Here is a 13,071-nt window from a genome sequence, read left to right on the forward strand (position 1 = left end):
ACCAATCGTCGAGCCGCGAGGGTTCAGGGGGGAGTGGAGGGTTCCATCCAGCCCGACACTCGCGGCTGCCTGGGCAAGAATGGCTGCCAGCTCCGCGTCTGCCTGCAACTGGACCACCGTACCCGAGGGTGGGAGTCCAGCCGAGTCTTCCATGTCAGACATGGCAAGCCCGCTCTCCAATGCTGCAATGGATATCTCATCCTCTTTGCGAGTTCCGAACGAGGCCGCGAACCTGCCCTGAGACGGGCCCGCGGTCTCATCCCAGAACCCGGCCGGGGCATACGAGCATGCAGGAGAATGGGAGGTCCGTGGGGGATTACCAAGCGGAGAAGCTCCCACTGAAGTCCCCAAATCACCCTTAGTGCTAACCGACTCTGCCTCATACCTGTAGGTAGAAGGACCGAGACGGGGAGAAAGCCCCGTCTTTCTGACGAAAGAAAGCCGCGACCGCAACGTAGTCATGGTCATGTTCTCGCAATGAGGACATGAACCATCCACGAACGATGTCTCCGCGTGGGAAGCACCCAAACACGAGATACAGCGATCGTGGCCGTCAGAAGTGGAGAGATAGCGACCGCAACCATGAAGGATACACAAATGAAAAGACATCTTGAAAAAGACGCTTTCGTGAGTGCCACTCTTTTAGTTGAAAATACTCTCTTTTAGAGAGAAAATATACTCTTTTTTTTCTCGTTATTGAAGCGCCCAGGGATGTACTCTGCACAACGCCGGTGCAAGAGGGGGAGAACCGCTTTAATGCACCGTAAGGCCAACAGCTCGAGAGAGCAAGAGTGATGAATGGACCAGTAGTAGTTCAGCTTGAATGAACACAACCACTCAGCTCCGAAGAAGAAATCTGAATGAGTGATTGCATTCCAGGTCCTTTTATACCCGTATGTCCGGGTGAGTGGCATGCAAATTCAACTCGCCAATTCTCATTGGCCTTTTCTCAAAGATCAGAGATGGCTGTGGCTCCCAGGAGTGACCCCCTAGTGTCACTTCATTGACACAACGTCGAGTGAGTGACAGAAGGTGAACAACAGTATTTGTGGAATAATGTTGATTGCCTCAAAATATAATTTCAACTAGTACAAATCGAGGTAACAGTGAAGCACTCACAATGAAAGTGAATGGGGCCAATTATTTTAGGGTTTAAAGGCTATGGAGCTTATATTTTATAAAATCACTTACATGAATTTTTATGCTAAAATGTGTGTATTATTTGAGCTGTAAAGTTGTTTAAATCATCGTTTTTACAGTCGTTTTAGGATTTTGGGGTTTACGGCAATTAAGTTGTAAAATTGGATATAACCTTAACGTAACTTTGTGTATGTCTTGTGGCTATACTTTTGAAATATTCTGAACACGAGTATTATAACATTTTCGGATTGGCCCCATTCACTTCCATTGGCAGTGCCTCGTTTTAACCCAAATGTTTTTTTGTTTTTTTTAAGAAACGTCAAAATAATTTTTGTGTTTCTTAATATTATACCACAAATGCTTTCCATTAAGCTTAACTTGTACTGAACTCAGAATATTCCTTTAGGTAACCTTGACTAGTTGATTGGTTCAACCACTATTACTACCACATTCTTGCCAATTTGTCTGTAAACATCACATTTCTTGCTTATCTATCCACCCAGTTTAAATATTATAGAATGGACCTGCAAGCTGTCGACTGCATATGACACAGTGGTCCAATATGTGTGGCCATATTTCTTAAAGTTTATGAGATGCTCCTAAACTGGCGTCTGAACATATAAACTGAATCTCTCCTTGTAGAACCTCAGCATTGGTGACCATCCAGTTTTCTGCATTAGAAAGGACTCTGGGTGTAAATCGGTTGGAAGTAGACCCATAAAGCACTTCAGCACAACTTTCCATGGTTTCCATGGGAACCTTTGGCCTTAGAGTCACAGAAAGGCAAGGTTTTGTAGAACTTTTACTTTTGGGAACACCAAATCTAAAGACTCTCTGAAAGAGCAGGGTGTTATAATGAGGTTTTAACTTTGGCCTTTTAAAGCCGCCGTAGCTGAAGGGGCTATCAGGTGTCTCTGTGAGAGCTAGGGTTCATGACTTTACAGAGCTAATACTCAGGACACTTTTTCCTTTTGCACTTTATAATGAATTGACAGGCCTGAGAGCACGTTAAAGACCTTCACAAGTCTTTCTTTCTCTCACACACTCACACACATCCACACATCCATTTTCACTTCTGTAGCCACAGTTGTAACAACTTGTCCTGGGGTGGTGGCACAGCTGAGGATTACAGCTGCTATAACAAGCCATCAGCAGTCCTTTAATTCCAACCATTCACATGCACACACCAGTGTTGTACAGTGTTGCTTCAACACTAAACAAGAAGCACAGCTTCCCCTAAAATCTCATATGCCATAACATTTTATAAATCTGTTTTTGTTCATGCAATGTGTTTTTTTACATGAATATGTCCATAGAAGACAGTGGACGCACGGCCCCTGTATAATATAATACAATATAATATAATATAATATAATATAATATAATAATTAGGGCTATCAACATTTTTTAATCAAATTAATTACATGATGTGCAGATTAATTAATAGAATTAATCGAATATCAATATTTACTGAGAAATGCCCCCAAATAAAGATAATTTAGAATATAATAACTAAAATAATTATAAATATATATTAAATATTTTAATTCAGATAATTCAAATACAGTACATCAAATACATACTATATTGTGGCAACAGACCTACAATTTAGACAAAACAAAAAGTGTCTTGAAAGTCAAAATGTTGTTTGTTTTATTTCCATATCACTGAACATAGCCTTATTATTGGCTTACTTCCCTCTGCGCTATTTTTATTTGTTTATGTACTCGTGCGTAAGGAGGACACTTTTGGAGCGTCTCACTTCGGTTGCGTCTCTTCTCACTAGTTTTCAGCGTTTCTAGCAGTGTCGGGTATAATCCAATTACAAAGTCATTATTTAGTGTAATATAATTACTTGTTTAGTCAAAAAGTAGTGTAATGCATTACATTTTAAATTCTTGTAATCAGATTACAGTTACTGACTTTCAATGAATTTAATTACTTTTAAGTACATTATAGGGTTATGCTTCTTTCTAATATATTATTTATGTAGAATAGATTAATTATGGCCCTGTAATGAGTCATTGTGAAGGAGAAATGTGAGGTTCTGTGTGTGTGACTTGTGTGTAACAATGAACAAGGAAGAAATACAGACATTAATTTGAATTTGTTGAGCGGAAAATTGTTTTAAGTAACTTAAAAGTAAAATAATTAGTAATGTGATTACTTTTTCAATGAAGTAATTAGCCAAGTAATCTGATTACAATTTTAGAGAAATAATTAGTAATTTGTAGTGCATTACTATTTTAATTAACTTACAACACTGGTCTCTAGTCATAGGTGCTGTGTTTTTAGGATGCTGTGTCAAGTTTAACATGGTTTGAAACATTGAAAATCCCGTCTAGAGAGCTCTGCTTTCTGTTGTGCTCAGTCCAGCTGTCTTTATATTAATATAATATAATATAATATAATATAATATTCAGGTTGGCCAAGTTCCAAAAACAACACTGTAACAGTTAGGATAACATTGGATTATAAAGACTAAAGTTGACCAAACAGATACATATTTAAAGTATTTAGAAATATTTTAATATTTAAAATATTATTTTTCATGTTACTTTACCTCTGGGCAATATTTTTTTTAAACCAATATTTCTTTAACCAATCTTTTCTATATTTTTTATTAAATGTTTTTGCTTCACAGTAAATGAAAGCAGAAGATGATGTGTGCATGATCGCAATGAAATAATGACATTCCAGGTCAAGTCGCAGGATTAGAGAGGAAGCTATAGGCCTGAGGAGTAGAGGAGTAATTTGTCAGTAAATAATAACACCAATAGTTCCATCATCACACCTCTGAGGGAGAGAATGAGAGACTGCAGGAGACTACAGTGATCTCTACTCTCTAAATCATTAACACACATCACCCTGCAATTAAAAACGTATTTATCTTAATTACTCAACTAATGGGATGAATCCCTGCAGACACACACGCATACACACACTCCCTCAAAGGACAACCACAATGACATACAGTACACACACGCACAAAAATACTGTATGTGTGAAAACCCAACAGCACTCATAGAGAAGCCTAAACACACATCCTATCTCTCTGCACAACACACAATTCAGTTCTGATGCGATATGCTGTTACCCCTCTATGAGATATTACTGTATGTCATTCATTACATATATGTGCCAAGAATTTACCACTGAATCTCAGAGATAACTAATGACATTTTTTGTCATTGTCTGTGTGTGTGCCTGTGGATTTAAAGGCAGTTCTAAAGTGTGCATCTGTATTTTACACTAACATAATTCACTTTCCAAATCAGAGGAGGTTTAAAATGTTTCTTTTGATGGATTACCTCTCTAAACTTTTTTTATTTTTTTAAAGTTTTGTATTTCCGAAAGTTGTTTCAGATCTACTTGAAGTTGGATGGCAGTACTTTCTGAACAGCTGTAGCATATCTATGGCCTCTATGCACTGAATGCAGAAACAGTCAGATATGTAGGCTTAGTGAACTGGCACATTTTTGAGAATTGGAGACTGAGACAAGAAACATACTTTATGCAAGTATGCTTACGCAGATGTGAGTCTTTGGCCAATGCATTGCCAACATGTGGTCCAGTTGAACATACATAACGTACGCTACTGAGGCGGTAATAAACCTCAGTACTCAAGGGGCGATAGAGTTACCTTCAAAAGTCTGCACTATTAAACTGGATGTGCTGTTATTTATGTAAGTGCTATAAATAAATTCTTTAACTTGCTTGCTCAGAAATATTCTCCTTAAACTTTTATTCCAGCATGACAGAAGTTGAAAGAAAATTCATTGTAGAAGTGAACAGTTCACACTTCGTCCGTTATAGTGTCCCTTTTTGCAATGTTGAGAATGCAACATGTTGTGTTATTAAATGCGGCCTGACACAATTTAGAACACAAATACGCAGAAAATCGAGTTTGCGTAGCTAGAAGCAACTAAGTTCACATACTTGCGTAGAGTATGTTTATGGCCTAAAATATATTTACTTATATATATATATATATATATATATATATATATATATATATATATATATATATATATATATATATATATACAGTCTTTCTCCTCCGGAAAACTGACCAAACTATTGATGACTCATCTTGTACTTAGGGATGTATACAATTTTTTGATCCAATAGAAATGCTCTCTAGAATGAGAATGTCCCTCCCCCAATACCACTTGAAGTATCAGACATAGGCGTAAATTTAGGTAGGACATTTCCCGACCAACTTTTGGGCAATTTTACCACACAGAAAATACTTAAACTTTAAACATTTTTTTTATTTAAAATTTTTATTATTACTATTAAAGGTTCTTAGTATAATTACACATGAGTAAATTATTGTCCTACCTCTTCTGAAGCAGCGCATAATGTTGTCACTTGGCACCTGTTCCTTTTCTCAGCGCTGTTCAGGTTGCACCAGTCACAGTCGTTTGTAACATTTTTTACAAATAATTTTCTGGAAATTACACGGGCGGATGTCCATTGGTATCTTTTGTCCAATCCTTGAAATTAATAGATTTAAACAAGTATACTTTTCATGTACAAATATTTCCTGTTAAAGAGTCAAAAATGTTTTGCATACAGCCCAATGGAGGATTCTGCTTTTTCGATTGACAAATGCCTTCTTGAGGAAGACACCTTAAAATTTTAACGACTGTGTTCGAGGTGCATGATTTTAAGATGCCGGTATAACTCCCCAAAAATATTTTATTTTGCACATTGGAGAAGAATATTGGGATTGATTGGAAAATAATGTTTTGTCAATAAAATAAGGCATTTGTGATCAAAAAAGCTGTAGGCTTAGCCTAAAGCCTACTTTGTTCAGGAGGCCTACTTTTTCAGATAAAAATGCAAGTACATATAAATAAGCAATATGAGAAAAGATTATGTGGGATTGAGGAGTGTTGAAAAACAGAAAGTGGCAAAAAATTTCAATGTTCCAGTCTCGCCATAATTTTTTTATCTTGTGATGTCATTTTGCACATGTAAATTGTTAATTTACCCTACCCTTTTTTTAGATTTCCATTTGTTTAATGCCGGATAATACATTGTACAGAATGTCACTTCATGTCACTTGGATATAATTTTCTTGAGGTAAATCTTCTTGAAAAAGATAACATTTAATTTTAACCCATTAATCCTAGGTGTATCGCATATCGCTGTCACATTATTCAAATTTATAACACATCACATTTTTCCTCCTAGTCTTCAATTCTTCATTTGTTTATTCAGAAATGATTTTAAAAAAAGGATAATATTTAATATGATGGGGCAGAGAAATAAGAAATGAGACTTGTTATATGAGGTAATAATGTTATTTTGCCTATATTACCAGACTGGCTTTCTTGTATTTTCTTAATATCAACATTTTTAATATTATCCTTGCAATATGTCTCTACTAACTTTCAAACCAAACCTACACCCTTGGTACCAAATCATGGTTATTGGCTGTGGTGTAAACCAGAGCCTATTGGATATAAAAAAGGGACATGACCTTCAATATCTCCAGACCCAACTTCACGTTTTAATAGGAAATATGTAAACGCAGGAAGGAAAACTGCTTATCAAGTCATTCCATGAGGTTTTTAACTTGACCTGAGAATCCTAGAGAGAGCAACATATTTTTCCTTTCCTTCTTTGATTGTCCTCTTTAGATTCACACACAACGACTATGAGAGAGTAAAGGATATGAATTCTAATAGAGCAATTACCATTATGAATGATAACTGGGGATTTTCGGCTGATCTAGGATCAGCGCTCATGCAATAGCTCTTATTATTACTGAGTTTGGAATCAGGTGCAGGTTATAGCAGTGCTCCACCAGCCTGCGGGAATGTTTAACCTACATCAGGGATCGCTGTCCTATTGATTAGACCATTAGACTAGAAACGCTTTGAGGAAATTGAGACAATCCGCTTTCCATTCGAAATCATTGCATTAATGTTCCGCAATTTAACGCCAGAGCTATCAGATTTCTCCAGAATTTTCATCCATCTGATTCTTAGATCTCATCCAAAACTCTGTATGTACATTTCGGCTGTTATTTAGAGGGTTGCACTTCTTATGTATTGTTTCTAAAATATAATAACTCTCTGCGAATTTAAAGAGGCCTCTGGAACAATTACCCATAGCTAGAGTGCAGACAGTTTGCTTGCTAAAATAGTCCCTTAATACAGAATGAATGAGTAAACCAGTGCTGATTCTGCACAGTCACACAAGGAAACGTATCTCTAGTGACACTCTTTTCCAGTGGACTTCCTAAACATGTCTTAGTTTCCAAAGTCGGACTTCCTAACACTATTAATAACAAGGAATATTTAAAAGTGGCCCTCTGAGATCCCATTTTTGCTGTATTAAAAGACACTCTTGTCATCTCTCTTTCACTCTGTGTTTTCTCTTTTATCTGTTTATTTCACTCTTTTTCTTTTTTCTTTTGTGAAAATCAGTTTCAATAGTGGATACATTTCTCAGTCCTGCCCAAAGCATGAGAGAGAGAGGGAGAGAGAGAGAGAGAGAGAGAGAGAGAAGTTCACACACTACACACATGTATTGTGCACCTGGGGTGGGATATATTAGGCAGCAACTGAACAGTCAGTTCTTGAATTTCATGTGTTGGGAGCAGGAAAAATGGGCAAGCGTAAGGATCTGAGCGACTTTGACAAGGGCCAAATTGTGATAGCTTGACGACTGGGTCAGTGCATCTCCAAAACGGCAGGTCTTATGGGGTGCTCCCGGTATGCAGTGGTTAGTACATACCAAAAGTGTTCCAAGGAAGGACAACCGGTTAACCGGCGACAGGGTCATGGGCACCCAAGGCTCACTGATGCGCGTGGGGAGTGAAGGCTAGCCCGTCTGGTCCAATCCCACCGAAGAGCTACTGTAGCACAAATTGCTGAAAAACTTAATGCTGGCCATGATAGAAAGGTGTCAGAAAACACAGTGCTTCGCAGCTTGCTGCATATGGAGCTGTGTAGTCGCAGACCGGTCAGAGTGCCCATGCTGACCCTGTCCACCGCCGAATGCGCCAAAAATGGGCACGTGAGCATCAGAACTGGACCATGAAGCAATGGAGGAAAGTGGCCTGGTCTGATGAATCACGTTTTCTTTTAGATCATGTGGTTGGCCGGGTGGGTGTGCATCGTTTACCTGGGGAAAAGATGGCAGCAGGATGCACTATAGAAAGAAGGCAGGCCGGCGGAGGCAGTGTGATGCTCTGAGCAATGTTCTATTTTTGAAACCTTGGGTCCTGGCATTCATGTGGATGTTACTTTGAGAAATACCACCTACCTAAAGATTTTTGCAGACCACGTACACCCCTTCATGGCAACGCTATTTCCTGATGGCAGTGGCCTCTTCCAGCAGGACAATGCACTCTGCCACACTGCAAAAATTGTTCAGGAATGGTTTGAGGATCGTGACAAAGAGTTCAAGGTGTTGACTTGGCCTCCAAATTCCCCAGATCTCAATCCGATTGAGCACCTATGGGATGTGCTGGGAAGTCCGATCCATTGAGGCCCCACCTCACAACTTACAGGACTTAAAGGATCTGCTGCTAACGTCTTGGTGCAAGATACCACAGGACACCTTCAGAGGTCTTGTGGAGTCCATGCCTTGACGGGTCAGAGCTGTTTTGGTAGCATGAGGGGGACCTACACAATATTAGGCAGGTGGTTTTAATGTTGTGGCTGATCGATGTATATGATCAGTAGCCAAAAAAGTATTTGGTTACACTTAAAAGTGGTTTGATAATTTGCTATTTAATGCAAAGACATTCATACATTATTAAAAGTAGCTTTAGTGCCCAAATATTTTCTGGTGCCACTGTATAAATATGCATGTATATATATACATACAGCACACAAACACCCATTCAACATACACACATAGAGCCATACAGTCACAGAAGATTCTCAAAAGTCCATCTTATATTTGAAAAGTATCACAGAAAACAAATGGTGTAATGCTTTCTCTCCCTTTCTCTCTCTTGCTCTCTAGGTCTCTCTCTCTCCATTCACTCCATTCTGTTACTCTCTTTTCTCTGTCTGCCTCATGCTGATAGCAATGAAAGTGATCTACGGGGGAGGCCAGACACACACAAGTGCACACAAGAACCACAGTGTGTGTGTGTGTGTGTGTGTGTGTGTGTGTGTGTGTGTGTGTGTGTGTGCACTGTGGGAAGGTTTGCCCTGCTGTGTTAAGCTCATGTATGGACCCAACTGACAAAGCGTTTCAGACACACACGCATACACACACTGACCCTGTTTACATGCACTTAAGAAAATGGTTTATTCCAGGGTTTTTGCAGAAAGCAGCATTCTGAAACGTCATGTAAATGAGATCACCAGTTTCCTTATGCTGTTTAATGGATTAAGAGAACGTGGTTTATGTGGCCATGTAAATGCATAAGCAGCGTTCTTACAGATTTTTGAGGAGTGTGCATGTGTATGGAACAGACCGGATAACAAACGTCATAGGATGTAGCCCAGCATCATCATATTAACAAGTGAGCACAGCAGAAAGAATCCAACATTTCTGTGAGTACAGTGGGAAAAATGAAAAATTACAAACACTATAAACTATACCAATTTATACACACCATTTTAAAACATTGATTACTGTCTATCACATCCGCATACATGCACTTATGTACATTGGAGGAATCCTGGAGTTTGACATAAGAGGAAAACTCCACTACTGCAGCCTAATTCCGCTGCAGATCACAAAAGGAAACAAACCCAGCAACAATTCTGGAATATCTGAGAATAAAGCAAAGCAACAGAGAATAAAAAAATAGCGAAGTCATCCTCAGATGCTTGTTTGTTATTTACACAAGCATCGTGTTGCTGTGGAGAAAGCAGTTTACTGACCGTGCCGCATGTATACGGGAGTAAAGAGAAAGCCGATAACATTGCATGTAAACACATATGCTGCTTTCATATCCTAAGCAGCTATTTCACAATAAACGGCTTTCTAGTGTCCATGTAAACAAGTTCATTATCACATCCTTAAGAGGCTTACAGCACAGAGAGAGAGTGTCTCTGTGTGTGTGTGTGTGTGTGTGTGTGTGTGTGTGTGTGTGTGTGTGTGTGTGTGTGTGTACATGTTTATATTTGGACCAAATGTCCCCACAAGGATAGTAAAACCTAAGATCACCTACATTGTGGAGCCCAGCCAGCATGGGAAATGGCTTATTGATCACGCTAAACAATGTTTTTTTGAAAATGTAAAAATACAAAAAGGTTTCTGTGAAGGTTAGTTTTAGGGGTAGGGATAGGGTTAGGGGATAGAAATTATCATTAGATCTGTATAAAAGGTTTAAGTAGTTTACAAGGACTGGTAATTATGGGTTTTATGCTATACCTATGGTTTATGAGGACAATTCTAGTGTCCCCATAATTCAAATCGCTTAAAAAACATACTAAACGATGTTTTATTGAAAATGTAAAAATGCAGAACGTTTTTTGTGAGAGTTAGGTTTAGGGGTAGGGTTAGGGTTAGGGGATAGAATCTATAGTTCGTACAGTACAAAAATCGTTATGTTTATGGAGAGTCCTCATAATGATAGCTGCACCAACATGTGTGTGTGTGTGTGCGTGCGTGCGTGCGTGCGTGTATGTGTGTTTACTGAAGCATATAGACTACTGTCCTTCAGACTGGCTGAACTGGAGCATGTACACTAAACACTGAAATCATAAAATAAGCACAAATATTGATAAATTCACAGCACTAATTGTTTGAGTGTCTGTTGTGTTGATGAGCTTCAAGATTTTTACAACAAAATGACTTACATTTCAGGTTGTTTCTCAACAAAGACAATCTTCAGAGGAGCTGTAATTTGACAAACAAGTAGCATGGACTGCTTTTATGGTATTTTTGGGTCATTTTTGCTCTAAAGTGAAGCACTATCCACTGCCATTGTAATAAAAAAAGACAGACTGGAATATTTCATTAAAACATCTCCTTTTGTGTTCCACATAAGACTGTGAGTCATATGGGTTGAGACATGAGGGTAAGTCAATTATGACAGAATTTGCATTTTTTGGGAACTATCTCTTCTTTTTTTTTTTTTACATGTCCCTTGTAACTCCAGAGGAACACTTCATTTGTACATAAAAAAAAATAAAAAAATAAAAACATTAAAAAAAACTGTAGCATGGAAAATATGCATATTTTTGTGCATGAGGCCCCTCTGGTAACATAAAGCTCACTGGTTTGATCTCAGTTATCCCTTGTAGAGCTACTGTGATCATAATGTGCTCTTGAGTGAAGCACTTAAAGTCACTTTACTCCAGAAAAAACACTCCCAGCAATTTGTGTGCTTTTAGACTAAAATGACCAAAGTAGCAAAGTGTAATTAAACTATTGTAAAGAATCAGTCCTGACAAATTTGTAAAGAATTAGTGCAATTAGTAGAATTTGAAAGCATTGTATCAGCCTGACTTTCTTTCTTTGACCAAGTACAATAATAAATGATAATAGAAAATCTAATTGAAATAATGACAAAAAATGCATTTATTTTGGTTATTTTGTGCAGTGACTATTGTTATGTGGTGCATTCAGTGTTATGTGTGGTATTTGCGTAATAACATGCGCACAGATGTGGCTTGGCAGGTTGCGATTATTAAATTAAAAATAAAAGAAACTTCATAAAATTGCTTTCTTTCTGGTGCAGTACTGTGAGCACTTCAAATGACATTTTTTTGTTTTTTTGTTTTTTTTATTAGTAGTTGCCAAAATGTCATAATCGTGACAGTGCTGAATTTGACTGACCTGATATGATAGTGTATCCGATTCCACGTGGTCGACCCAAGTCCTGATCGATCGCCCTGATCTTACGCACTTCATAACCCTGCAGACACACACAGACCAAAAACATTTAATGAGAGAGAAAGAGAGGGGAAAAGAGAGAGAGAGAAACACATAAAAAATACACATAAACAAACATTAAATCATGATACAAACATCAAAACAAAAACTGTGATAAATACGCTCATTGACATTGACATACAGTGCAGCCGGGAAGTATTCACAGCGCTTCACTTTTTCCACATTTTGTTATGTTACAGCCTTATTCCAAAATGGATTAAATTCATTATTTTCCTCAAAATCCTACAAACAATACTCCATAATGACAATGTGAATGGAGTTTGTTTGAAATCTTTGCAAATTTATTAAAAATAAAAAACGAAAAAAATCACATGTACACAAGTATTCACAGCCTTTGCCATGGCACTCAAAATTGAGCTCAAGTGCATCCTGTTTCCACTGATCATCCTTGAGATGTTTCTACAACTTGATTGGAGTCCACCTGTGGTAAATTCAGTTGATTGGACATGATTTGGAAACACACCTGTCTATATAAGGTCCCACAGTTAACAGTGCATGTCAGAGCACAAACCAAGCCATGAAGTCCAAGGAATTGTCTGTAATTGTCGAGGCACAGATCTGGGGAAGGGTACAGAAAAAGTTCTGCAGCATTGAAGGTCCCAATGAGCACAGTGGCCTCCATCATCCATAAATGGAAGAAGTTTGGAACCACCAGGACTCTTCCTGAGCGATCGGGGGAGAAGGGCCTTAGTCAGGGAGGTGACCAAGAACCCGATGGTCACTCTGACAGAGCTCCAGCGTTTCTCTGTGGAGAGAGGTGAACCTTCCAGAAGAACAACCATCTCTGCAGCACTCCACCAATCAGGCCTGTATGGTAGAGTGGCCAGACGGAAGCCACTCCTCAGTAAAAGGCACATGACAGCCCGCCTGGAGTTTGCCAAAAGGCGCCTGAAGAACTCTCAGACCATGAGAAACAAAGATTGAACTCTTTGGCCTGAATGGCAAGCGTCATGCCTGGAGGAAACCAGGCACCACTCATCACCTGGCCAATACCATCCCTACAGTGAAGCATGGTGGTGGCAGCATCATGCTGTGGGGATGTTTTTC

The 13,071-nt window shown here is 38.6% G+C and overlaps 1 protein-coding gene across 1 annotated transcript in view; it reads right to left on the reverse strand.

Moving 5' to 3' along the window:
• cdh23 (cadherin-related 23) overlaps positions 1-13,071 on the reverse strand; it is a 340,743-nt gene that overhangs the window by 177,319 nt on the left and 150,353 nt on the right. Inside the window, exon 9 of the mRNA XM_051648347.1 lies at positions 11,908-11,986. Coding sequence (XP_051504307.1) covers positions 11,908-11,986 — 79 coding nt within the window. The remainder of the gene's footprint in view (positions 1-11,907; positions 11,987-13,071) is intronic.

This window comes from Myxocyprinus asiaticus, chromosome 21 (genome assembly GCF_019703515.2).
Source record: "Myxocyprinus asiaticus isolate MX2 ecotype Aquarium Trade chromosome 21, UBuf_Myxa_2, whole genome shotgun sequence".
Taxonomy (NCBI): Eukaryota; Metazoa; Chordata; class Actinopteri; order Cypriniformes; family Catostomidae; genus Myxocyprinus; species Myxocyprinus asiaticus.